This window comes from Pelmatolapia mariae, linkage group LG23 (assembly GCF_036321145.2).
Source record: "Pelmatolapia mariae isolate MD_Pm_ZW linkage group LG23, Pm_UMD_F_2, whole genome shotgun sequence".
Taxonomy (NCBI): domain Eukaryota; kingdom Metazoa; phylum Chordata; class Actinopteri; order Cichliformes; family Cichlidae; genus Pelmatolapia; species Pelmatolapia mariae.
The window spans coordinates 44,980,719-45,006,458 of NC_086246.1; the positions used below are offsets into that span (position 1 = coordinate 44,980,719).

The following is a 25,740-nucleotide window of genomic DNA, read 5'->3' on the forward strand; positions in this document are numbered from 1 at the left end:
AGAAAGTATCCACTGTGGTAAAAACCAGCTTTTATCAATTACGGCAAATTTTCAAAGCTAAGCCCTATTTACCGCATAAAGAACTCAAAAAACTCATCCATGCCTTCATCACTTGCAGATTGGACTATTGCAACACTCTTTACCTGGGGCTCCAACTCTCCCTCCTTCAGCGCCTGCAATTAGTCCAAATGCGGCAGCTGGCCTCTTAACCGGCTCTAGAAGACATGAGCACATCACCCCCATACTCCCTAACTTGCACTGGCTTCCTGTCAAATATCACACTGATTTCAAAATCCTTCTGCTCACTTTTAAAAGTCTAAATAACATGGCCCCTATCTACCTAACTGATCCCCTTGATCTGTACAACCCAAAGAGAGCACCAAGATCCTCCAGCCAACTGCTTCTAATGCAACTAAGGTCTCGTTTAAAAACCAGAGCTGACCGTGCTTTGCCATTGCCACCCCTAGACTCTGGAATAATCTCCCAGTTGATATCTGTACATCGGAATCAATTCAGTCATTCAAATCACGCTTAAAAACACACCTGTTCAGCTTAGCTTTTGAAGCATATAAGTTTGACTTTCATTCTGCCTGCACTACACCATGTAATGTAATTTTAATTGTAACTGTACTATTTGTTCATTGTTCTACCCGCTTGGCGGTTTTGTTGTGAAGCACTTTGATGTACACTAGTCTTTTAAATGTGCTATAGAAGGGGATGGATGGCAAGGGAAGTGTAGTAAAATGGACAACAGTTTCAGACAGTAGATGCCCTTCGTATGGCCATCACCACTTGGAGAAATGTTCCCACTCATCTCATGGAAGCACTAGCGTCAAGCATTCTGCAATGAATTTTTGAAGTGATCAACAATAACAGTGGAACTACTCATTACTGAGTTCATGTTTGGAACTTTAATTTCTGTTTTAGAGGAGTTTACGGGTTTTTTGGAGGTGCGGTCCTAAACTTTTATCAGCTTTAAAACAGTCTGTTTCTGTTGTTTTCAATAAATTACACGCTCAAAAAATGTTTTGTCTCACTCCCATTTCTTTTTGTTGCATGTTGAAGCTCTACTTGGAACCTTCTTAGGATCCAATCATGCAAAATTTGAGTTTTTGCCATTTTTCAAGTGGACTTAAACTTTTGATTGGGACTGTATAAATCCTTACTACCATTTCAACTTGGTTGTCAGCACCGGAATAATCACTGCCAAGAGTAGAAATAACAATTGATTTTGTGTGGTTCATTCATTTGTCTAATATATTTTTGATTAATTTGTTGGTGATTGTCGTAGAGGTCTATCAATGCAAGAAAACTTGTATGATTTCAGTCAGTATTTAAATAAATTCAATAGGACACAAATATTTAATGGAGTTTACTGGGGTTACAGTGCCTTTATTCATTTATATAAAAAAACTAACATTTTGCCACTGAACTTGGACTTAGAGAAAATACTTTCACACTGGCATTGAGGAGACAGAGGTGCAGCAAGCATGTGTAGGCCTTGCTTATAGATAAAATAATCAGAGTTTTATCCACACATCAAACGTTTTTGTGAATTTAAAAACAAAGGATAATATCTGAAGTCCTTTGTGTTAAGAAAAACTCAAGTCACATAATGTAGCACCTAACAGTGTTGAGTCAACGGTTATTAACACATGGCTGTTATTTCGCAAGGTTGTCTAACCTTAATAAGTATTGCGTAAGCTTTCAGCAGGTAAGCAAGAAAGTTTTATTGTTTTATATAGCACTTTTCACAGATAAAAATCAAAGTGCTTCACAATAAAACAAGAAATAAAAGTATGGCAACAATTAGGATTGTAACATGCATATAGTGTCTCAATATGTGAAATTTTCATTAAATCTTTGGTGGTCCCATAAAGCTTGTGGAGTTTCAGTTTATTCATCTTTGTGTTTGCCCGACATGACATCAGCGAAGCACTGCCTGCATCCTGAACTCCTCAGGGGAATTGTTGAAACCCAACACACCCTCCAAGCTGGGCATTTTTCCAGGAACAGGAGTGAAGGTGAAGCGTTGGAGCAGAGATGCAAAGAAAAGGAAGAGCTCCATTTTGGCCAGGGGCTCACCTATACACACACGTTTACCTGTGGAAAACAGAAGTATTTATCCTGCTAACCCTTGATATCAAATGTACTCTTAATGGAAACCTAATTACACGCCATAAAATGACCTGCTAAAAATGGCAAGAAGGCATCTCTTTTTCGAAATTTGCCCTCTGAGTCCAGGAAATGTTCAGGATTGAAGACATCTGGAGTCTCCCACTCATTCTTATCAAACAGCACAGATGAAAGTATTGTAGTGACAGCTGTGCCCTGAAATTTCATTATAAGATGTTGTTATTAGCTATTTATAAATAATTGACACACTTATGAATTGAATTTCTGACTCAGTCTGGTAAATTATCCCTTACCTTAGGAATGAAATATCCTCCCAGTGTAGAATCTTTACTGGCCATTTTTGGTAATCCTAGTGGAACAATATTTCCAACCCTCTGGGTCTCGTGGATAACAGCATCAGTGTAGGGCAGTTTGGGCCTATCGGTCAAGGTGGGCAGGCGAGACTGTCCGACCACTCTGTCTATCTCTGCCTGCACTTTCTCTGAAAGGGGAAACAGTAACAACTAAAACTCATCACAATATGCCATATTATTAACTTAAGTAAAAGTGGTCCCAAATATTAAAAAAATAATAATTCAGCAGCAGGTTTGCTATTACAACAATGTCCGATGCAGTATTTGTATTTAATTGGTGTTGTGTGAAAATGAGGCTCTGAACCAACGATGTCTAATTTTGTTGGGAAAAAAAATGCCTTGATGCCCCTCCAGTCTTCACCTCCTTCACTTTCATCTTTGGAGACTATTACACAAGGAGAGGAGTTGGGAAATTGAAGGGGGATTGATTAATAAGGGACTAACCCTGTATTTCTGGGTAGTTCATCATAAATACTAGAGCCCAGCGTAGAGTGGTGGAAGATGTCTCTGTTCCAGCCTCAATCAGGTCAAGGGTACAAGCCAGAAGTGTTTCAGTATTAAAGCCAGCACGAGGATCCTCTTTTTTCTAATGTAACAGAAAAATACAGACATTATCCACAGTACTCGGCTCATTTAGGTAATTTACATTATTACCAGTTAATCTCATGATCATAAGGATTGTGTCTTTTGATTAATGGATTCATTTGGGTGGCTGAAGTCTCAGAAACCTTTAAAAGACTTCTTTGGAATGCCAATAGGGATCTGCTAGTGGCCAGGAATGACATGAACATGATGAATTGTTATGGTTTACATGAACATATGCCCCCATGGCTATTGTTGCTGTTTTTGTTTTTTTTAATAAAGTGAACATAACAGGATTCATTTTTGTGTTACCTTCTCCATCTCTGACAGATATGCATCAATGAAATCACGAGGGTCATCTGGGTTCCACTCTTCCTGGTGCTTTTCAATTTCTCTGTTTAAGAAAGCCACGATCTCCCGGTAGTTGGCATGGACAGTCTGGTGAGGTCCTGGCAGGTACTTCATCAAGCCAGGGAAGGCATCATACAGCTGGTGAGGATGATAAACTCTGAGTAAAAGACCAACAAGAATATCATAAGCGATCACAACATGGTAGTTTAAACAACGAGTACCTGTGCCTGAGCTGAACCAGCAAGCAGAAGGGCATCATTGTCCAGCTCCAGAATTTTGCGAAAGCTCGGATCAGTGTATTCAAAGCGATGTCCGAAGACCACAGAGGAGATGATGTTACCTACTGCATTTGTTACGATGTAGTGGGGGTTGAATGGTCTACCTGGGAAGATGTCAAATTATACTCAAGTCAACAGAAATCCTGCTACAAAAATGATTTCAGTGCACAGCAATCACTTCAGTCATGTGAATTCCTGCAGCCTACTTGCCTTGCTCCTCCTTGAAAGCTTCACAAAGGAAGTTGCACTCCACTTCAATGTACTTCTCCAGTGACTTTTGGCCTTCTCCAAAGTAACGCAGGTGAGTGTTGGCAAACTTCCTCTGCTTCTTCCAAAGATAACCGTTGCTCAAAGATATCCCTTGGAGAATATTATATTAAGTTAATAATAAGGAAGCCTCTGCACGGATGTAGATTTTGTAGGGGATGGAGTAAAACGTGAGCCAAAACAAAATGCAGTTATCATTAAGGACTATGTGACAGGCAAGGCAAGACCCAATTGCAAGACTCTGAGACAAAGGGGTAAACTAAAAGAGGCAGCTTTATTGCTGTAGCTTATACACTTAAAAATACAAAAAACTCAGGTGAGAAATAAAACTAGAAACTTAAGGAACTGATAGATTAGGAAACTAATGACATGGAAACATGGAATTCCAGAAGACGGCTAGAGAAGCCGACACCACAGAGAAGAGAGGGAGACGCAGACAGTATATACACAGGAGGAGGAGATTGGGGTAGAGTGGACACACCTGAACAGCACAGCTGAACAGAATCTGGCTGACAGGACAGGAAGAAAAACTGAACATAACACACGCAAGACTATCAAAATAGGCATTAACACACATACTCTGATACTCAGACTATGGCACGAAAACTTGACACTGGACTAGGGATAACCATGAAGATATGAAAGACTGGTGAGTAAAGGGAACAAAACACAGAGAGATGAACATGGAAACATGAAGGGGGAAAACACACAGAGAGGACTAAAGAAAGTATTAACTGGACACAAACAGAACAAACATGAAGAAACCAGAATTGAAGAACTACAGTATAACTAATAAACCCATCCGCACAGGAAACTAACATACTCAGGAACTAGTTCATAATTATCTTGTTATGAAATAATAAATAGGTCCAAAACAAAACTCAGAAACTGGGTCGAAGACCCAGGACTGTAACAGCACTAAAAAATAATTTCATTATATTTTTAAATTTGATATGCTTTTTCAGGGTTTGTTTTGAGAATTGGGCCATACATGGATGTGATATAATGAGGATGTAAAGGTGTTGATCATTTCTAGATTGATGACAATCTAATACAGTTTAAGACTTGGGGAAGGAGCTTGGTACAGCAAAAAACATAGGCAATAGCACATGCTTACATGCACGTGTTTTAACTACTCACCTAAGCCTAAGTCCTTTAATACAACATGGAAAAGAGGGATGATTGGTCGATCAACAAAGCTGTCCAGCTGGCTGACAAGAGCCTCTTTGACCATTTTATATCCTGCAACAAACACCATCCACTCACTGCCCCTCCTCAAACTGAACACGGGGCCATACTTCTGAGCCAGCTGCATTTAAAATAAATCACGAGAAATGATTCACAGTTGGTATTCCTTTAGAAGTAAAGACTTTTTATTAAAAACCCTTCAAGTGGTAGACAATAACATAAACACAGTACTGAAACAGACCTGAGCTGGAGTCACTAATAACTCACTGAAACTTTTAAATGTTTTTAAAGTTGAAGTCTTGTTATTATCTGTTGTTTTTCCATGTGCACATGATATTGGCCAGCCTACTGTATGTAAACCAAATTGCACTGTAAGGATCTTCTCCTGCTCACCTCATGCATTGTTTTGTAGTCTACTCCAGTGAAGACATTTCCTAGCAGAGGCACAGCCCAGGGTCCTGGTGGAAAGTTGCGAGGCCTCCGGTTTCGTGTTACATCACTTAAAATTAACAATACAAAGCCGAGCAAAAACCAACTAGTAAAATTCATACAATCGAAGAAAGCTTGAAAAATCATGGTTGAAGTATCAGAAATCCCTCTGCAGGAGAAGCAGTGTGATCCAGCAAAGAGTACTGTGGTATGTGTGGTGTTATCATCAGGCTGCAGAGTGCTCAGGAAAAAGAGGCCCCAAACATGTTACATAACACAAATGGACTCTTGGGAACTGTCAGAAGCTGGAATTTGAACTGTTTCAGCTGGCTGATGACTGTGAGCTTGTGTGTTAAATGTTAACATAAATGAGACTATTACAAGGTAAATCAAAGTTTGTTTGTTTGGGTTTTTTCAGAATTTTTTCACATCTGGAAAGTATGATATTTCACAGTTCACAACTATAAGGTGAAAGGTCATCTTGGGGTAGTCAGCTGGTAAAGCAAACAGTTATGAATGCTGGGGTTCTTGTAACTTCATTCATTTGTATTAAGAAATTATATTTTTGCCACTGTCGATTTCTCTTTTTGGAAATAATCTTTTTGGTTTTGGAGAAACCCTTTTCACATTGGCACTGAGGAAGCAGTGCTGCACAAGTATTCCACAGCAAACCTGTACAGCTCAACACTCAAAGTTCAGACATCATCACTGACACCATTCGCCCTTAAAGAAGCCAGCCTCGATACCCTTCATAAGAAAATGACCTAGGGTTCTTGACACATGCTCCAAAGACACAGTGTGTATCACTAGTTTGAGGTCGCGATGAAAGACCAAATTGGCAGATGTTGCCCAGTAGCCATGGGCACTAGTTTCCTTAGGTCCTATTTAACATTCGAAGTTTGTCTTCATATTGTTTTCCTTTTCTTTTGTTGTACATACCATCAGTCTAAGCGGCTTTGTTACATATGGCGTTATTTTGTTGCCACTATTCTGAGTGCACGTAAAAATTTTTGAGCGCACGTAAAAAAAGGTGCAGATGCACAAAAATAACGCCATAGTTATAAGCATTTGTAAATAAATTGGACATAAGGTGACGATAATTCCTGCCTCCAAGTGTTCTTCCTTCACTGCATCTGTATCCCTCTTACAGGGAGCCAAAGCGTATGCCACAAGGAACCTTCTGGTGGATGTAGCTAAGAAATACAGACCCAGAGGGAAGCTGCTTTGCCCACTCAAGAAAGACTCTTCAACAATATGAAAGAAATGAAAGAAACAGATTTAAATAAGTTTTTAAAGCTCACCACACCAACTCATGCTTTTTCCTTTTCAACCAGAGCAAAACAACTCCTTTAACTCTCACCCACTTCAACTGTGCAAACAGGGAACTCAAGGTCCAAAGCAGTTTGGGCATGAAGTTTTACTGGATATTGAAAAGCATTTATAGAACACCTTTTTAGTCTTACTGAGCTCTCAAAGCATTTTAGTATGTTTAAAGTGTTTCATTTTATGGTGTCTTGACACTATTCCCTCCTTAACCCTGTAAGAGTTATTTAGTCATGATTCAAAGACACGCTGTGATGTATTTGTGACAGAAAATAATTTTACATTTAAAGGAATAAGACTCATTTTAAATTTGCTCAGTAAATTGATTCTGGCAGCCATTTTTAGAATTAACTCTGCTGTGAATTCTTATACTAGATTTGTATTCAGTATTATACAACCACTTATCTATCTGTTGATAGGTAACATGTAATTTTTTGCAGTCCAGAGAAATTTGTTTTATTTGTTTCAGATGCAAAGTTCACAGAACAGTTTGTTTGGCAAAGTATTATAAAGTCTTATAGATAAAAGGGGCAGTTTTATCCACATCATCAAACGTTCTTTTTACAAATTTAATTTAAATACAACATATATTTAAAAACAGAGGATAATATCTGAAGTAATTTGCCTTAATATAGATAAAGACTCAAGTTAGTATTAGCTTATGGCATCATGTGGCACCTAATTGTGTTCAGTCAGTAGTTACTAACACATGCACATTGTTTTCCAAGGTTGTCTAACCATTATTATGTATTTTGTAAGCAGATTGTATTGTTTTATATAGCACTTTTCACAGATAAAACTCAAAGTGCTTCACAATAAAACACAAGAAATAAAAGTATAACAGCAATTAGGATTGTTCCATGCATACTGTCTTTAATATTCTTTCTTTTTTCTAATGTAACAGAAAAATACATGTCATGATCATAAGAATTGTGTTTTTGATTACTTGATTCATTCAGATGGCTGAAGTCTACATGTGACTAGTAGAAGGTATATCAAAGTTTGTTTGTTTGGGTTTTTTCAGAAATTTTTCACATTTGGAAAGTATAATATTCCACATCTTGATGCATGCTCAATCATCCCGGTAAGTAAATCCCCAAAAGTTGAATCTGTTCATCTGGACGTAGAAAAGAATCAACTTTTGGAAATTTACTTACCTGGATGATTAAGAATGCAACAAGACATTTGCATAGTGACTGAAACTAGCACCACTAAAGGAACAATGGGCTGGGAGGTCAGTTCCTTGATCATTAATATGTAAATGTACTGTTTATAAAATTGTGGAATCCTGCAGTCAGCTGAGACTGAAGAAGTCACTTGGATGAGTGACGAAACTTTTCTCCCACTGAAAACGCTACGTCCAGATGAACAGAATCAACTTTTGGGGATATAATATTTCACAGTTTACAAGGTGGTTAGCTGGTAAAGATAACAGTTATGAATGCTGGGGTTCTTGTAACTTCATTCATTTGTATTAAGAAATTATATTTTTGCCACTGTCGATTTCTCTTTTTGGAAATAATCTTTTTGGTTTTGGAGAAACCCTTTTCACATTGGCACTGAGGAAGCAGTGCTGCACAAGTATTCCACAGCAAACCTGTACAGCTCAACACTCAAAGTTCAGACGTCATCACTGACACCATTCGCCCTTAAAGAAGCCAGCCTCGATACCCTTCATAAGAAAACGACCTAGGGTTCTTGACACATGCTCCAAAGACACAGTGTGTATCACTAGTTTGAGGTCGCGATGAAAGACCAAATTGGCAGATGTTGCCCAGTAGCCATGGGCACTAGTTTCCTTAGGTCCTATTTAACATTCGAAGTTTGTCTTCATATTGTTTTCCTTTTCTTTTGTTGTACATACCATCAGTCTAAGCGGCTTTGTTACATATGGCGTTATTTTTGTGCCACTATTCTGAGTGCACGTAAAAATTTTTGAGCGCACGTAAAAAAAAGTGCAGATGCACAAAAATAACGCCATAGTTATAAGCATTTGTAAATAAATTGGACATAAGGTGACGATAATTCCTGCCTCCAAGTGTTCTTCCTTCACTGCATCTGTATCCCTCTTACAGGGAGCCAAAGTGTATGCCACAAGGAACCTTCTGGTGGATGTAGCTAAGAAATACAGACCCAGAGGGAAGCTGCTTTGCCCACTCAAGAAAGACTCTTCAACAATATGAAAGAAATGAAAGAAACAGATTTAAATAAGTTTTTAAAGCTCACCACACCAACTCATGCTTTTTCCTTTTCAACCAGAGCAAAACAACTCCTTTAACTCTCACCCACTTCAACTGTGCAAACAGGGAACTCAAGGTCCAAAGCAGTTTGGGCATGAAGTTTTACTGGATATTGAAAAGCATTTATAGAACACCTTTTTAGTCTTACTGAGCTCTCAAAGCATTTTAGTATGTTTAAAGTGTTTCATTTTATGGTGTCTTGACACTATTCCCTCCTTAACCCTGTAAGAGTTATTTAGTCATGACTGAAAGACACGCTGTGATGTATTTGTGACAGAAAATAATTTTACATTTAAAGAAATAAGACTCATTTTAAATTTGCTCAGTAAATTGATTCTGGCAGCCATTCTCAGAATTTATTCTGCTGTTAATTCTTATACTAGATTTGTATTCAGTATTATACAACCACTTATCTATCTGTTGATAGGTAACATGTAATCTTTTGCAGTCCAGAGAAATTTGTTTTGTCATGAAAGGAAATTGCATTTCTTATAGTCGTAAAAAGATGCAAAGTTCACAGAACAGTTTGTTTGGCAAAGAATTGTAAAGTCTAATAGATAAAAAGAGATAAAAAGGGCAGTTTTGTCCACATGTCATCAAACTTTCTTTTTGTTAATTTAATTTCAATACAACATATATTTAAAAAATTTGCCTTATTATAGATAAAGTTAGTATTAGCTTATGGCATCATGTGGCACCTAATTTTCAGTCAGTTGTTATAATGCATGCACACTATTTTTTCAAGGTTGTCTAACCATTATTATGTATTATGTAAGCAAACTTTATTGTTTTATATAGCACTTTTCACAGATAAAACTCAAAGTGCTTCACAGTAAAAGACAAGAAATAAAAGTATAACAACAACAGTTAGCACTGTGACATGCATATTGTGTCTTACTATGTGAAATGTTCATTAAATGTTTTACAGAGTATATTTTCACACTATTGCTTCTTTCCGGGTTTCTAGTATGATTTTTCTGTATGCTGTGATTTGGTGATCCCATAAAGCTTGTGGAGTTTCATTTTATTCATCTTTGCGTTTGCATGGCATGACCTCAGCGAGGCACTGCCTGCATCCTGAACTCCTCGGGAGAGTAGGTGAAGCCCATTACACCCTCCAAGCTGGGCATTTCTCCAGGAACAGGAGTGAAGGTGAAGCGTTGGAGCAGAGATGCAAAGAAAAGGAAGAGCTCCATTTTGGCCAGGGGCTCACCTATACACACACGTTTACCTGTGGAAAACAGAAGTATTTATCCTGCTAACCCTTGATATCAAATGTACTCTCAATGGAAACCTAATTACACGCCATAAAATGACCTGCTAAAAATGGCAAGAAGGCATCTCTTTTTCGAAATTTGCCCTCTGAGTCCAGGAAATGTTCAGGATTGAAGACATGTGGAGTCTCCCACTCATTCTTATCAAACAGCACAGATGAAAGTATTGTAGTGACAGCTGTGCCCTGAAATTTCATTATAAGATGTTGTTATTAGCTATTTATAAATAATTGACACACTTATGAATTGAATTTCTGACTCAGTCTGGTAAATAATCCCTTACCTTAGGAATGAAATATCCTCCCAGTGTAGAATCTTTACTGGCCATTTTTGGTAATCCTAGTGGAACAATATTTCCAACCCTCTGGGTCTCGTGGATAACAGCATCAGTGTAGGGCAGTTTGGGCCTATCGGTCAAGGTGGGCAGGCGAGACTGTCCGACTACTCTGTCTATCTCTGCCTGCACTTTCTCTGAAAGGGGAAACAGTAACAACTAAAACTCATCACAATATGCCATATTATTAACTTAAGTAAAAGTGGTCCCAAATATTAAAAAAATAATAATTCAGCAGCAGGTTTGCTATTACAACAATGTGTAACCACTGACTCATTTAAAATAGTTTAGGACAGCCAAACTACAGACCAGTTGCTAGGTTCGGCAGGGCTACAATAGAAAGCTAGGCGAATACGGAATGAAATGGCTGGAGACAGGAATTTGAGCAACAACGGTTATTATTTTGCACAAAAATGAAATAAACAAGACACAAATTCCATACTGACAGTAGTAATGGTGATAATAACAATAACAATAATAAGCATAAGCCGGCAAAACAAAAATAACCCCCAAAATAGTCCCTTTGAGCTCAATGTTCAATTGTCTTTTTGTCTTTGGTCATTTGTCAAGTCAGAAATTCTTAGTCTAGTTCTTTTTCTCTTTCGTTTGTGGTTTGTGTGTTACCACTTCGAAGTTTCCATCAAGGAAGAAGAGTAAGTTCCTCTGCAAAGTTCAGTTCGGGCTCAGGCTCGCCATCTCCATCCGGAGAGAATCCATCATAATCCAGAATCTTAGTTCCTTCCACACGAACAAGGGGAAAAAACCTAGCCTGCACAACAATATTAACATTATTGCACACAGCTAGCTCCGTTTCTTCTCTTGTATCACAGCTATAGCTTCAGTTCTTTATCTTTTCCACATTACCACAGTAATACATTACATGCATGCTTTGAATATATCTCTCGTTGTACATGAAATTATTTTAACCATGTAAAACAACAAATGAATTTCTCGTTCTCTTTTTAACCATGAAATTGTGATTAATAGGTAGAAACAGCAAGGTAATGGATTTTTTCAATCATCCTTCAAGTATACTAAACAAATTCTACCACAAACAGCATTTCCATCGTTTTTAAACAGCAAATTACCACTCGCGAATCGGTATGAACAGAAGAAACAACTTTTAGCAACAGACTAACACATTTTTATTCTTTCAAACACATGGGCTCAACTCACCAAAATGATAGAAAATTCTGCACGAGCTATCCGTGGCCTGTCTCATCTACTTCCACGTGCGAAAAGACCTAGCTCATGTGAAATGATGGTCTAGTGTTTTGGAAGACGGGGCTAAAACCACCTTCAACCAATGAAAAAGGCATTTACCTCTTGTGATCCGGCAACAGAAAAAAATAAAGTTTGCTGGAGGATCACACTTCCTTTTTTCAAAATAAATGTTTCTTTTCAAAATAAAAGAATGAAAATACATTTATACAAATAAAGCGAAAACACGAAAGAATAACAACAAAAGCGATTTTCTCTACTGGGTTACACTAGCTCCCCAGCTAAATATCATGCACGTCTCGTTGCATGTGTAGCCAGTACTGTCCCTCTGTATTATTTAGGGACTCAGAAAAGGCTATGCTTAAACCCTGGAAAAGTGATTTCACAACAGTCACCAGAGGGTTTCCTAAATCAGGATAATCAAGTCTTTTAGGTGGATGTCTGATTCTTGTTGACTGTCTTACTGGTTGAGTTGTAATGGGATCACCACTGTCCATCTCATCAGGTGAGTTAACAGGCTGGTTTCCTGGTTCTTTAACTGAATCCTCAGACGATTCATCCAATACGGTTTCGGTTCCATTGTTCACAGGATTGTCAATTCCAATCTCATCTCCATCTGGTGAGTTTTCAACAAGCACATGATCTGTAAGTTCGTCTTTGCTTGCATTTTTATCCATATTCAGCTCCTTGTTGCTAGCAGTTTCAGAAAGGTCACAATCAGGTAAGTTTGTAATGTCTGGTTCATGAAAAGGTTTTGGATATTCATGTACAGTAGTAAATCTGGTTATTTCTTCACATGGGGAATCATCAACCCATTGAATGAAAAGTTCATTGTCAAGTTCCATTGATTCTTCATCCTCATTGCTTTCTGTGACAACAGTTTGACGCGTTTTAGGACGGTGAACCTGCTGTGGCTCAGATGTGTCTGCGGTGGCAACCGGGAGGAAACTGCAGGGAAGCAACAGGTCTCTGTGTAAAGTTCGGGAGGGACCTTGCTTTGACTCGGGTTTAACAGTATAAACGGGTAGGTCGCCTGCACGTTTGACTACCACATGGATGTCTGCCTCCCATTTATCAGCAAGTTTGTGCTTGCCACGCAGCCGCACGTTTCTAACCAAAACCCGGTCCCCAGGTTCAAGTTCAGAAACCGTTATTTTGCGATCAAATCTGGCCTTATTCTTGTCTGCCACTTTTTGTGCGGTTTGAGAAGCTAACCTATAGCTTTCCTCTAGCCGTTTCTTGAGACTTTCAACATATTGCGAATGTGTCACTTTTTGATCTTTGCTGAGAGGAAGTCCATATGCAAGATCAACAGCTAATCTGGGTTTTCTGCCAAACATCAACTCGTAGGGTGTAAACCCTGTTGCATCACTACGGGTGCAATTGTACGCATGTACTAATGGCATAACATAGTCTTTCCAGTGAGACTTTTGTTTGGATTCCAGTGTTCCTAACATACTAAGTAGTGTTCTATTAAATCGTTCAGTAGGGTTACCACGTGGGTGGTACGGGGTAGTTCTTATTTTCTTTATCCCAGAGATCTCACACAGATCTTTTATTAGTTTTGCCTCGAAATCAGGACCCTGATCGCTGTGCAGGCGCTCAGGTATGCCGTAGTGGACAATGAACTGGTCCCACAGGCACCTGGCTACCGTTCGTGACTTTTGATTAGAGGTGGACAACGCGAGGGCAAATTTAGTGAAATGATCGGTTATCACAAGGATATCCCGTGTGTTGCTACTGTCTGGTTCTAGACTGAGAAAATCCATACAGACGAGTTCTAAAGGTCTGGTTGTTGTTATGTTGACCAGTCTAGCTGCTTTTTCAGGAGGACTCTTTCTCCGTATACAACGATCACATGTTTTCACTTTTTGCTCAACCTCTGTTGCCATACGTGGCCAATAGAATCGTGTTCTGACCAGATCAAGGGTTCTGTCGATACCTAAGTGGCCCATGTCATCATGCAAACTTTGGAGCACTGAAGCTCTGAGCTCCTCAGGAAGAACAAGCTGGTGGGTCACCTGGTCTCCATCTTGTCTTTTTCTGTATAACACCTCATTGTGCATTTCCAATCGACTGAGTTCCCTAAGCAAAAGAGGGAGATCTGGGAGTTCTTTTCTAACAGTCGGTGGAGGTGTCTGGCCATGTTCGATTTGTTTGATAACTTGGCTGATGGTCGAGTCCGCTCTCTGCTTATCCTTAATTTCTGATTGGGACAAGGCAGGAATGGTTGGTAAGCCATGATGTTCTTCTGAAACATAAATGTCTGGGATCGCGTCAGCTGAGAGGGTAAGTGACTCTACAAGTGTAACACCACTATCCTGACAATCATTACTGACTTTTACAAGGTGATTTCGACAGATTGCTTGGACAACATCACTATCTACAAGCTTTAGGGTGTCAGTGGTGTCAGTGTCAGCTAGGTGACGCTCTACAAATCGGCTTACACGCTCCTGCTCTTTCCTGGACTGGACATCATTTACGAGTTCCCCATGAGGACGTCTAGACAACCCATCTGCATCGAGGTTGTGCTTGCCCGCTCTATACTGTAACTTAAAGTTGTAGTTAGACAAAGCGGCAAGCCACCTATAGCCAGTGGCATCTAACTTAGCAGAGGTCAATATGTATGTGAGTGGGTTACTATCTGTAACCACAGTGAACTGACCACCATACAAATAATCGTGAAACTTTTCAGTCACTGCCCATTTGAGTGCTAGAAATTCCAACTTGTGGGCAGGATATCGTGCTTCACTTCTTGATAACCCACGACTGGCAAAAGCTATGGCTCTGAGCTGACCCTCTTGCTCCTGGTAGAGTGCTGCACCTAAGCCAGTAGTACTGGCATCGGTATGGAGCACATAAGGCAGCTTCGAGTCTGCAAAGCCTAGGACGGGGGCTGACGTTAGCTTTTCAATGATGGAGTCAAAAGCTTTTTGACAGTCTGCGGTCCATCGATCCTCAAATGGCAGTTTGGGATCAAAGTAGGTCTGGTTGGGTTCCCTGGACTTTGATTTCTTACGGAGTGGTGGGTAACCACGAGTGAGGTCATTGAGTGGGCGTACTATGGACGAGTACCCTTTTACAAAACGTCTGTAGTAACCTGAGAACCCTAGAAAAGATCTCAGTTCTTTGAGATTCTTGGGCCGTGGCCAGGTCTTTAGGGCCTGAATCTTTTCGGGATCTGTCTCAACTCCACTTTCAGAGATTACATGCCCAAGATACCGAACTGTGGTTTGGAAAAATTTACATTTTTCCGGCGATAACTTTAGGCCATACTCTTTAAGGCGATGGAGTACCCGCATAAGTCGGCGTTCGTGTTCTTCCAAACTATCTGAGAAGATGATGAGATCATCTAAAAAGACGAGCACTTCATGTAAGTTCATATCGCCAACACAGCGCTCCATTAGCCGCTGGAAGGTGCTTGGGGCGTTGGTTATGCCCTGCGGCATGCGGTTAAACTCCCAGAACCCAAGCGGTGTCACAAACGCGGTCTTTTCTTTGTCTGCTTCCTCAACCTCTATCTGGTAATACCCAGACTTAAGATCGAGGACCGTGAACCACTTGGATCCTGAAAGGGCAGAAAATGTCTCCTCCAGATTTGGAAGAGCGTAAGAGTCTTTTATTGTTTGCAAGTTCAGCTTGCGAAAGTCTATACATAAACGCACATCATTGTTCCGCTTTCTCACCACGACAATGGGAGACGAGAAGGGTGACTGGGACTCTCTTATCACACCTGCAGCAAGCAGCTCCTGCAGATGTTTCCGGACAGCCTCTAGATCTTGAGGGTGTATAGGGCGTGCACGGTGCTTGAAGGTAGTCGGATCATTAAGCTTGATGGAATGTTTCACCTTGCTCGTACACCCAAAGTCAAGATCATGAAAAGCGAATACTTCCGGAATGTCAGTGAGTTGCTTGGTTATCCTCTCTTTCCATTCATGTGGAATCGGTGAGTCACCAAAGTTGAAATTCAGCGGTGCCTTGTTTGTGGCTGATTCATTAACACTGGTGACATTATGCTGGGACAGGATACAATGGAAAGCTCCCAGCTCTGCAATGACACAAGTAGACGGGATAGTAACATCTTGTTCTGTTTCATTTGTAATCATAACAGGCACTTTGTGTGGAGCTCGGGAAGGAAGTGTTATCAAGCAAGTTTTAACACAAAGGCCACCAGGCAAGGAAGACTGAGAGGGGTGTTCAACTATGGCACATGTGTCTGCTGCAGTACAGTGAACGTTAGCAGATCCCTCTAAAACTACTGTTTGGCCTGCTGGAACTACAGCTGTAGCCTTGCCCGACAGGGTAACTAACCCAATGTTCCCATCTTTGTTCTGTGTATGTCTTAGTTCGAGAGTTTTCAACAGGGCTCTAAACCCGCAAGGACTAGGTAAGTAGTCAGAAGTCCGAAGGTCCAAAAATGTTTCATAAAGGACATCAAGCGTGTTTGTTCCCACTAACACTGGGGTCTGACTGTTTGGATGAGTGTCTGGAACAACAAGAGCTAAGGTTGGTATGTCGATCTCTGCATCTAGGAAGTCTTTTGGAAAAGTAATGCATGTCTCTATATAACCCAAATAGGGGACGGGCTGACCTGCAGCACCCTCCACTTCTAAAAGATCATAGAGTGGGTTAAGGTTTTGATCTGGAAAGTTCTGTTTGTAGAACGACTCAGTGACTGTGGTCACTTGTGACCCTGAGTCCAGGAGACAATTCACATTAATGCCAGAAATGCTAACTACTGCTGTGCATTTAGAGCCAACCAACCCTTTTGGCAGACTATACTTCTGTGGCTTAGTGACAGATTGCTTGCAGTTAGCACGCTGCATGTACTTAGTGGGACATGATCGCCTGGCTGCAGTCTCCATTTGCCCCGCAATAGAGACTGTTTTCAGTTTAACTGTTCCTTAGCGGCTGGAGGGTTCTCAACCTCCCATTTCCTCTGTTTCTCTTTAAACAGTTTGCGCTTTTCAGCAACTAGGGCTGGGTTTGGTTCATTTTCGCAGTTTGGCTTAATGTGGCCATCTTCTCCACATTGGAAACAGTACCAAGGTTTGGGTGGGGTACTTTGAGTTTTAACTGTTCGTTCTGTGGGCTCCTTGCTCACTTTGTCTGGCTTTCAGTTCTCTTTAGACTTTGTATGGGGGGCACATCTGGAATTCTGCGTTTTTGGTTTCGCAGTCAGCCGCACCAGTTGGGACTGGAGTTCTGCAACTTGCTTTGAGAGTTCTTTAATTGAGCTTAAGGTGGTTGTGTTTTCATTTTTGTCTAAGTAGCCTTTGACAGTTTGGAGGTGGTATGTCGCTTTTTGTTTTGTGATGTTCAAATGTTGCTTCATTCGCATGTTTTTGGTAGCATTTTGGTCTTCTTCTGTGCGTAATAAGAGAAGCAACTCAGGAAAAGATGGGGGGTTTATCCGTTTTTGTTTTAGTTGAAGTGCGTTTAAAAGGGAATCATCCCAGCAACCACGACAGAACTGCGTGACAAGGAGTCTGTCAACATCATTGCTTAAAGCACCACCACGTTTCACAGTGTGAGTCAAAGCTACCTGAAGGCGTTGTAAGTATGCCGACGGTTTCTCACCTGGATTTTGGAAGGTGTCAAGAAATTTGGCGTAAAGCTCTCCACCATCTTGAACTGTCCCATAGGCAGAATCCAACATCTGAAGGTAGTCTGCAGGTGAGCTGTCTGGGTTCAAGTGCTTAACTACGTCAGCTGCCGGGGGTAAGAGAGACTCAAGAATCTTTCGCGATTGTTGCAGTTGCGACATGGAAGTGTCACTCATGATTAGTTCAGCACTGGAACGCCAAGTATCATAATCTGGCTCATAGGTTGGCCGGGGATCCTTGCCAGAAAAAGCTCTGAGTTTTTGAGAAAAATGTTGCACTGAATGATCATCTCTTCTCACAATGTGCTCAACTACTACACGCTGCACCTCAGGAGGGTTTAAATCAGGTGCAGGTATGGTGGGTGCACTATGAGCTGGGTTTCTTGCAGTGTGATTTGACTGGTTCGATTGTTGTGCACCATCAACACTGGGTTCAACAGCTGAAGGCTGCAACTCAGCCAAAGGAGACTCAGGTAAGCCAATTTGCTCTGATTGATCATGTTCAGGCTCTTTGATTGATTCAGCTATCTGTGACATCATGTCCTTCAGAACATCTGCAAACCCTCGGCCGCTCATTTTGGCTAGGTTTTTTAACTCAATGAGATATGACTTGGTTGTATCATTCCCCACACATCGCGTGTATACGCTTGCAAGAGATTGTATTCTATAGTTAACCCCACTATCGGATATGTGGTTGTAAGGTAACGGCTCAAGAGCATCAACAGCAGTACCTGAATTGTACTCAACAACAACACTCGGGAAAAACTCAGATTTACTATCATCTACCTTTAAAACTCTTGAGATTGACCCATACTGTTTTAGGAATTCAGTCACCTCATCAATTTGCTCATCTCCAGCTATTTCACTCACTATCACCGAATTTGGGACTTTAACAGATTCACGCTCAACAAGACGCTCCATTTTGGGTGCGTTATATACTTGTAATCACATGATAAAAAGGCTCCTGGCTGGCTCGCCAAGACTTACTGTAACCACTGACTCATTTAAAATAGTTTAGGACAGCCAAACTACAGACCAGTTGCTAGGTTCGGCAGGGCTACAATAGAAAGCTAGGCGAATACGGAATGAAATGGCTGGAGACAGGAATTTGAGCAACAACGGTTATTATTTTGCACAAAAATGAAATAAACAAGACACAAATTCCATACTGACAGTAGTAATGGTGATAATAACAATAACAATAATAAGCATAAGCCGGCAAAACAAAAATAACCCCCAAAATAGTCCCTTTGAGCTCAATGTTCAATTGTCTTTTTGTCTTTGGTCATTTGTCAAGTCAGAAATTCTTAGTCTAGTTCTTTTTCTCTTTCGTTTGTGGTTTGTGTGTTACCACTTCGAAGTTTCCATCAAGGAAGAAGAGTAAGTTCCTCTGCAAAGTTCAGTTCGGGCTCAGGCTCGCCATCTCCATCCGGAGAGAATCCATCATAATCCAGAATCTTAGTTCCTTCCACACGAACAAGGGGAAAAAACCTAGCCTGCACAACAATATTAACATTATTGCACACAGCTAGCTCCGTTTCTTCTCTTGTATCACAGCTATAGCTTCAGTTCTTTATCTTTTCCACATTACCACAGTAATACATTACATGCATGCTTTGAATATATCTCTCGTTGTACATGAAATTATTTTAACCATGTAAAACAACAAATGAATTTCTCGTTCTCTTTTTAACCATGAAATTGTGATTAATAGGTAGAAACAGCAAGGTAATGGATTTTTTCAATCATCCTTCACTTATACTAAACAAATTCTACCACAAACAGCATTTCCATCGTTTTTAAACAGCAAATTACCACTCGCGAATCGGTATGAACAGAAGAAACAACTTTTAGCAACAGACTAACACATTTTTATTCTTTCAAACACATGGGCTCAACTCACCAAAATGATAGAAAATTCTGCACGAGCTATCCGTGGCCTGTCTCATCTACTTCCACGTGCGAAAAGACCTAGCTCATGTGAAATGATGGTCTAGTGTTTTGGAAGACGGGGCTAAAACCACCTTCAACCAATGAAAAAGGCATTTACCTCTTGTGATCCGGCAACAGAAAAAAATAAAGTTTGCTGGAGGATCACACTTCCTTTTTTCAAAATAAATGTTTCTTTTCAAAATAAAAGAATGAAAATACATTTATACAAATAAAGCGAAAACACGAAAGAATAACAACAAAAGCGATTTTCTCTACTGGGTTACAAATGTCCGATGCAGTATTTGTATTTAATTGGTGTTGTGTGAAAATGAGGCTCTGAACCAACGATGTCTAATTTTGTTGGGGAAAAAAATGCCTTGATGCCCCTCCAGTCTTCACCTCCTTCACTTTCATCTTTGGAGACTATTACACAAGGAGAGGAGTTGGGAAATTGAAGGGGGATTGATTAATAAGGGACTAACCCTGTATTTCTGGGTAGTTCATCATAAATACTAGAGCCCAGCGTAGAGTGGTGGAAGATGTCTCTGTTCCAGCCTCAATCAGGTCAAGGGTACAAGCCAGAAGTGTTTCAGTATTAAAGCCAGCACGAGGATCCTCTTTTTTCTAATGTAACAGAAAAATACAGACATTATCCACAGTACTCGGCTCATTTAGGTAATTTACATTATTACCAGTTAATCTCATGATCATAAGGATTGTGTTTTTTGATTAATGGATTCATTTGGGTGGCTGAAGTCTCAGAAACCTTTAAAAGACTTCTTTGGAATGCCAATAGGGATCTGCTAGTGGCCAGGAATGACATGAACATGATGAATTGTTATGGTTTACATGAACATATGCCCCCATGGCTATTGTTGCTGTTTTTGTTTTTTTTAATAAAGTGAACATAACAGGATTCATTTTTGTGTTACCTTCTCCATCTCTGACAGATATGCATCAATGAAATCACGAGGGTCATCTGGGTTCCACTCTTCCTGGTGCTTTTCAATTTCTCTGTTTAGGAAAGTCATGATCTCCCGGTAGTTGGCATGGACAGTCTGGTGAGGTCCTGGCAGGTACTTCATCAAGCCAGGGAAGGCATCATACAGCTGGTGAGGATGATAAACTCTGAGTAAAAGACCAACAAGAATATCATAAGCGATCACAACATGGTAGTTTAAACAACGAGTACCTGTGCCTGAGCTGAACCAGCAAGCAGAAGGGCATCATTGTCCAGCTCCAGAATTTTGCGAAAGCTCGGATCAGTGTATTCAAAGCGATGTCCGAAGACCACAGAGGAGATGATGTTACCTACTGCATTTGTTACGATGTAGTGGGGGTTGAATGGTCTACCTGGGAAGATGTCAAATTATACTCAAGTCAACAGAAATCCTGCTACAAAAATGATTTCAGTGCACAGCAATCACTTCAGTCATGTGAATTCCTGCAGCCTACTTGCCTTGCTCCTCCTTGAAAGCTTCACAAAGGAAGTTGCACTCCACTTCAATGTACTTCTCCAGTGACTTTTGGCCTTCTCCAAAGTAACGCAGGTGAGTGTTGGCAAACTTCCTCTGCTTCTTCCAAAGATAACCGTTGCTCAAAGATATCCCTTGGAGAATATTATATTAAGTTAATAATAAGGAAGCCTCTGCACGGATGTAGATTTTGTAGGGGATGGAGTAAAACGTGAGCCAAAACAAAATGCAGTTATCATTAAGGACTATGTGACAGGCAAGGCAAGACCCAATTGCAAGACTCTGAGACAAAGGGGTAAAAAATGAGGCAGCTTTATTGCTGTAGCTTATACACTTAAAAATACAAAAAACTCAGGTGAGAAATAAAACTAGAAACTTAAGGAACTGATAGATTAGGAAACTAATGACATGGAAACATGGAATTCCAGAAGACGGCTAGAGAAGCCGACACCACAGAGAAGAGAGGGAGACGCAGACAGTATATACACAGGAGGAGGAGATTGGGGTAGAGTGGACACACCTGAACAGCACAGCTGAACAGAATCTGGCTGACAGGACAGGAAGAAAAACTGAACATAACACACGCAAGACTATCAAAATAGGCATTAACACACATACTCTGATACTCAGACTATGGCACGAAAACTTGACACTGGACTAGGGATAACCATGAAGATATGAAAGACTGGTGAGTAAAGGGAACAAAACACAGAGAGATGAACATGGAAACATGAAGGGGGAAAACACACAGAGAGGACTAAAGAAAGTATTAACTGGACACAAACAGAACAAACATGAAGAAACCAGAATTGAAGAACTACAGTATAACTAATAAACCCATCCGCACAGGAAACTAACATACTCAGGAACTAGTTCATAATTATCTTGTTATGAAATAATAAATAGGTCCAAAACGAAACTCAGAAACTGGGTCGAAGACCCAGGACTGTAACAGCACTAAAAAATAATTTCATTATATTTTTAAATTTGATATGCTTTTTCAGGGTTTGTTTTGAGAATCGGGCCATACATGGATGTGATATAATGTGGATGTAAAGGTGTTGATCATTTCTAGATTGATGACAATCTAATACAGTTTAAGACTTGGGGAAGGAGCTTGGTACAGCAAAAAACATAGGCAATAGCACATGCTTACATGCACGTGTTTTAACTACTCACCTAAGCCTAAGTCCTTTAATACAACATGGAAAAGAGGGATGATTGGTCGATCAACAAAGCTGTCCAGCTGGCTGACAAGAGCCTCTTTGACCATTTTATATCCTGCAACAAACACCATCCACTCACTGCCCCTCCTCAAACTGAACACGGGGCCATACTTCTGAGCCAGCTGCATTTAAAATAAATCACGAGAAATGATTCACAGTTGGTATTCCTTTAGAAGTAAAGACTTTTTATTAAAAACCCTTCAAGTGGTAGACAATAACATAAACACAGTACTGAAACAGACCTGAGCTGGAGTCACTAATAACTCACTGAAACTTTTAAATGTTTTTAAAGTTGAAGTCTTGTTATTATCTGTTGTTTTTCCATGTGCACATGATATTGGCCAGCCTACTGTATGTAAACCAAATTGCACTGTAAGGATCTTCTCCTGCTCACCTCATGCATTGTTTTGTAGTCTACTCCAGTGAAGACATTTCCTAGCAGAGGCACAGCCCAGGGTCCTGGTGGAAAGTTGCGAGGCCTCCGGTTTCGTGTTACATCACTTAAAATTAACAATACAAAGCCGAGCAAAAACCAACTAGTAAAATTCATACAATCGAAGAAAGCTTGAAAAATCATGGTTGAAGTATCAGAAATCCCTCTGCAGGAGAAGCAGTGTGATCCAGCAAAGAGTACTGTGGTATGTGTGGTGTTATCATCAGGCTGCAGAGTGCTCAGGAAAAAGAGGCCCCAAACATGTTACATAACACAAATGGACTCTTGGGAACTGTCAGAAGCTGGAATTTGAACTGTTTCAGCTGGCTGATGACTGTGAGCTTGTGTGTTAAATGTTAACATAAATGAGACTATTACAAGGTAAATCAAAGTTTGTTTGTTTGGGTTTTTTCAGAATTTTTTCACATCTGGAAAGTATGATATTTCACAGTTCACAACTATAAGGTGAAAGGTCATCTTGGGGTAGTCAGCTGGTAAAGCAAACAGTTATGAATGCTGGGGTTCTTGTAACTTCATTCATTTGTATTAAGAAATTATATTTTTGCCACTGTCGATTTCTCTTTTTGGAAATAATCTTTTTGGTTTTGGAGAAACCCTTTTCACATTGGCACTGAGGAAGCAGTGCTGCACAAGTATTCCACAGCAAACCTGTACAGCTCAACACTCAAAGTTCAGACATCATCACTGACACCATTCGCCCTTAAAGAAGCCAGCCTCGATACCCTTCATAAGAAAATGACCTAGGGTTCTTGACACATGCTCCAAAGACACAGTGTGTATCACTAGTTTGAGGTCGCGATGAAAGACCAAATTGGCAGATGTTGCCCAGTAGCCATGGGCACTAGTTTCCTTAGGTCCTATTTAACATTCGAAGTTTGTCTTCATATTGTTTTCCTTTTCTTTTGTTGTACATACCATCAGTCTAAGCGGCTTTGTTACATATGGCGTTATTTTGTTGCCACTATTCTGAGTGCACGTAAAAATTTTTGAGCGCACGTAAAAAAAGGTGCAGATGCACAAAAATAACGCCATAGTTATAAGCATTTGTAAATAAATTGGACATAAGGTGACGATAATTCCTGCCTCCAAGTGTTCTTCCTTCACTGCATCTGTATCCCTCTTACAGGGAGCCAAAGCGTATGCCACAAGGAACCTTCTGGTGGATGTAGCTAAGAAATACAGACCCAGAGGGAAGCTGCTTTGCCCACTCAAGAAAGACTCTTCAACAATATGAAAGAAATGAAAGAAACAGATTTAAATAAGTTTTTAAAGCTCACCACACCAACTCATGCTTTTTCCTTTTCAACCAGAGCAAAACAACTCCTTTAACTCTCACCCACTTCAACTGTGCAAACAGGGAACTCAAGGTCCAAAGCAGTTTGGGCATGAAGTTTTACTGGATATTGAAAAGCATTTATAGAACACCTTTTTAGTCTTACTGAGCTCTCAAAGCATTTTAGTATGTTTAAAGTGTTTCATTTTATGGTGTCTTGACACTATTCCCTCCTTAACCCTGTAAGAGTTATTTAGTCATGATTCAAAGACACGCTGTGATGTATTTGTGACAGAAAATAATTTTACATTTAAAGGAATAAGACTCATTTTAAATTTGCTCAGTAAATTGATTCTGGCAGCCATTTTTAGAATTAACTCTGCTGTGAATTCTTATACTAGATTTGTATTCAGTATTATACAACCACTTATCTATCTGTTGATAGGTAACATGTAATTTTTTGCAGTCCAGAGAAATTTGTTTTATTTGTTTCAGATGCAAAGTTCACAGAACAGTTTGTTTGGCAAAGTATTATAAAGTCTTATAGATAAAAGGGGCAGTTTTATCCACATCATCAAACGTTCTTTTTACAAATTTAATTTAAATACAACATATATTTAAAAACAGAGGATAATATCTGAAGTAATTTGCCTTAATATAGATAAAGACTCAAGTTAGTATTAGCTTATGGCATCATGTGGCACCTAATTGTGTTCAGTCAGTAGTTACTAACACATGCACATTGTTTTCCAAGGTTGTCTAACCATTATTATGTATTTTGTAAGCAGATTGTATTGTTTTATATAGCACTTTTCACAGATAAAACTCAAAGTGCTTCACAATAAAACACAAGAAATAAAAGTATAACAGCAATTAGGATTGTTCCATGCATACTGTCTTTAATATTCTTTCTTTTTTCTAATGTAACAGAAAAATACATGTCATGATCATAAGAATTGTGTTTTTGATTACTTGATTCATTCAGATGGCTGAAGTCTACATGTGACTAGTAGAAGGTATATCAAAGTTTGTTTGTTTGGGTTTTTTCAGAAATTTTTCACATTTGGAAAGTATAATATTCCACATCTTGATGCATGCTCAATCATCCCGGTAAGTAAATCCCCAAAAGTTGAATCTGTTCATCTGGACGTAGAAAAGAATCAACTTTTGGAAATTTACTTACCTGGATGATTAAGAATGCAACAAGACATTTGCATAGTGACTGAAACTAGCACCACTAAAGGAACAATGGGCTGGGAGGTCAGTTCCTTGATCATTAATATGTAAATGTACTGTTTATAAAATTGTGGAATCCTGCAGTCAGCTGAGACTGAAGAAGTCACTTGGATGAGTGACGAAACTTTTCTCCCACTGAAAACGCTACGTCCAGATGAACAGAATCAACTTTTGGGGATATAATATTTCACAGTTTACAAGGTGGTTAGCTGGTAAAGATAACAGTTATGAATGCTGGGGTTCTTGTAACTTCATTCATTTGTATTAAGAAATTATATTTTTGCCACTGTCGATTTCTCTTTTTGGAAATAATCTTTTTGGTTTTGGAGAAACCCTTTTCACATTGGCACTGAGGAAGCAGTGCTGCACAAGTATTCCACAGCAAACCTGTACAGCTCAACACTCAAAGTTCAGACGTCATCACTGACACCATTCGCCCTTAAAGAAGCCAGCCTCGATACCCTTCATAAGAAAACGACCTAGGGTTCTTGACACATGCTCCAAAGACACAGTGTGTATCACTAGTTTGAGGTCGCGATGAAAGACCAAATTGGCAGATGTTG

General features: G+C 39.8%; 2 protein-coding genes across 2 annotated transcripts; both read right to left on the reverse strand.

The window, feature by feature from the left end:
• Positions 1–1,381: 1,381 nt before the first annotated feature.
• On the reverse strand, positions 1,382–5,899 carry LOC134620080 (cytochrome P450 2J2-like). The gene is made up of 9 exons (XM_063466008.1): positions 5,549–5,899; positions 5,108–5,276; positions 3,911–4,060; positions 3,644–3,804; positions 3,384–3,560; positions 2,934–3,075; positions 2,430–2,617; positions 2,190–2,331; positions 1,382–2,103 (listed from the first exon to the last, which is right to left on the reverse strand). The coding sequence occupies exons 1-9, from the start codon at positions 5,729–5,731 to the stop codon at positions 1,928–1,930; spliced, it is 1,488 nt and encodes a 495-aa protein (XP_063322078.1). The 5' UTR covers positions 5,732–5,899; the 3' UTR covers positions 1,382–1,927.
• Positions 5,900–9,087: 3,188 nt separating this feature from the next.
• LOC134620081 (cytochrome P450 2J2-like) lies at positions 9,088–22,955 on the reverse strand. Its single transcript, XM_063466009.1, has 9 exons — positions 22,609–22,955; positions 22,168–22,336; positions 20,973–21,122; positions 20,706–20,866; positions 20,446–20,622; positions 19,996–20,137; positions 10,705–10,892; positions 10,465–10,606; positions 9,088–10,378 (listed from the first exon to the last, which is right to left on the reverse strand). The coding sequence occupies exons 1-9, from the start codon at positions 22,789–22,791 to the stop codon at positions 10,203–10,205; spliced, it is 1,488 nt and encodes a 495-aa protein (XP_063322079.1). The 5' UTR covers positions 22,792–22,955; the 3' UTR covers positions 9,088–10,202.
• Positions 22,956–25,740: the final 2,785 nt, after the last annotated feature.

Coding starts and splice junctions, on each gene's coding strand:
- LOC134620081 (XM_063466009.1), bottom strand. CDS start 22,791: ATGATTTTTCAAGCTTTCTTCGATTGTATGAATTTTACTAGTTGGTTT. Junction 20,623..20,705: donor CTGGTTCAGCTCAGGCACAG/GTACTCGTTGTT, acceptor CATCCTCACCAG/CTGTATGATGCCTTCCCTGG. Junction 10,379..10,464: donor CTTCTTGCCATTTTTAGCAG/GTCATTTTATGG, acceptor TGTTTTCCACAG/GTAAACGTGTGTGTATAGGT.
- LOC134620080 (XM_063466008.1), bottom strand. CDS start 5,731: ATGATTTTTCAAGCTTTCTTCGATTGTATGAATTTTACTAGTTGGTTT. Junction 5,277..5,548: donor ACTACAAAACAATGCATGAG/GTGAGCAGGAGA, acceptor TTTTAAATGCAG/CTGGCTCAGAAGTATGGCCC. Junction 3,805..3,910: donor AGCTTTCAAGGAGGAGCAAG/GCAAGTAGGCTG, acceptor ACATCTTCCCAG/GTAGACCATTCAACCCCCAC.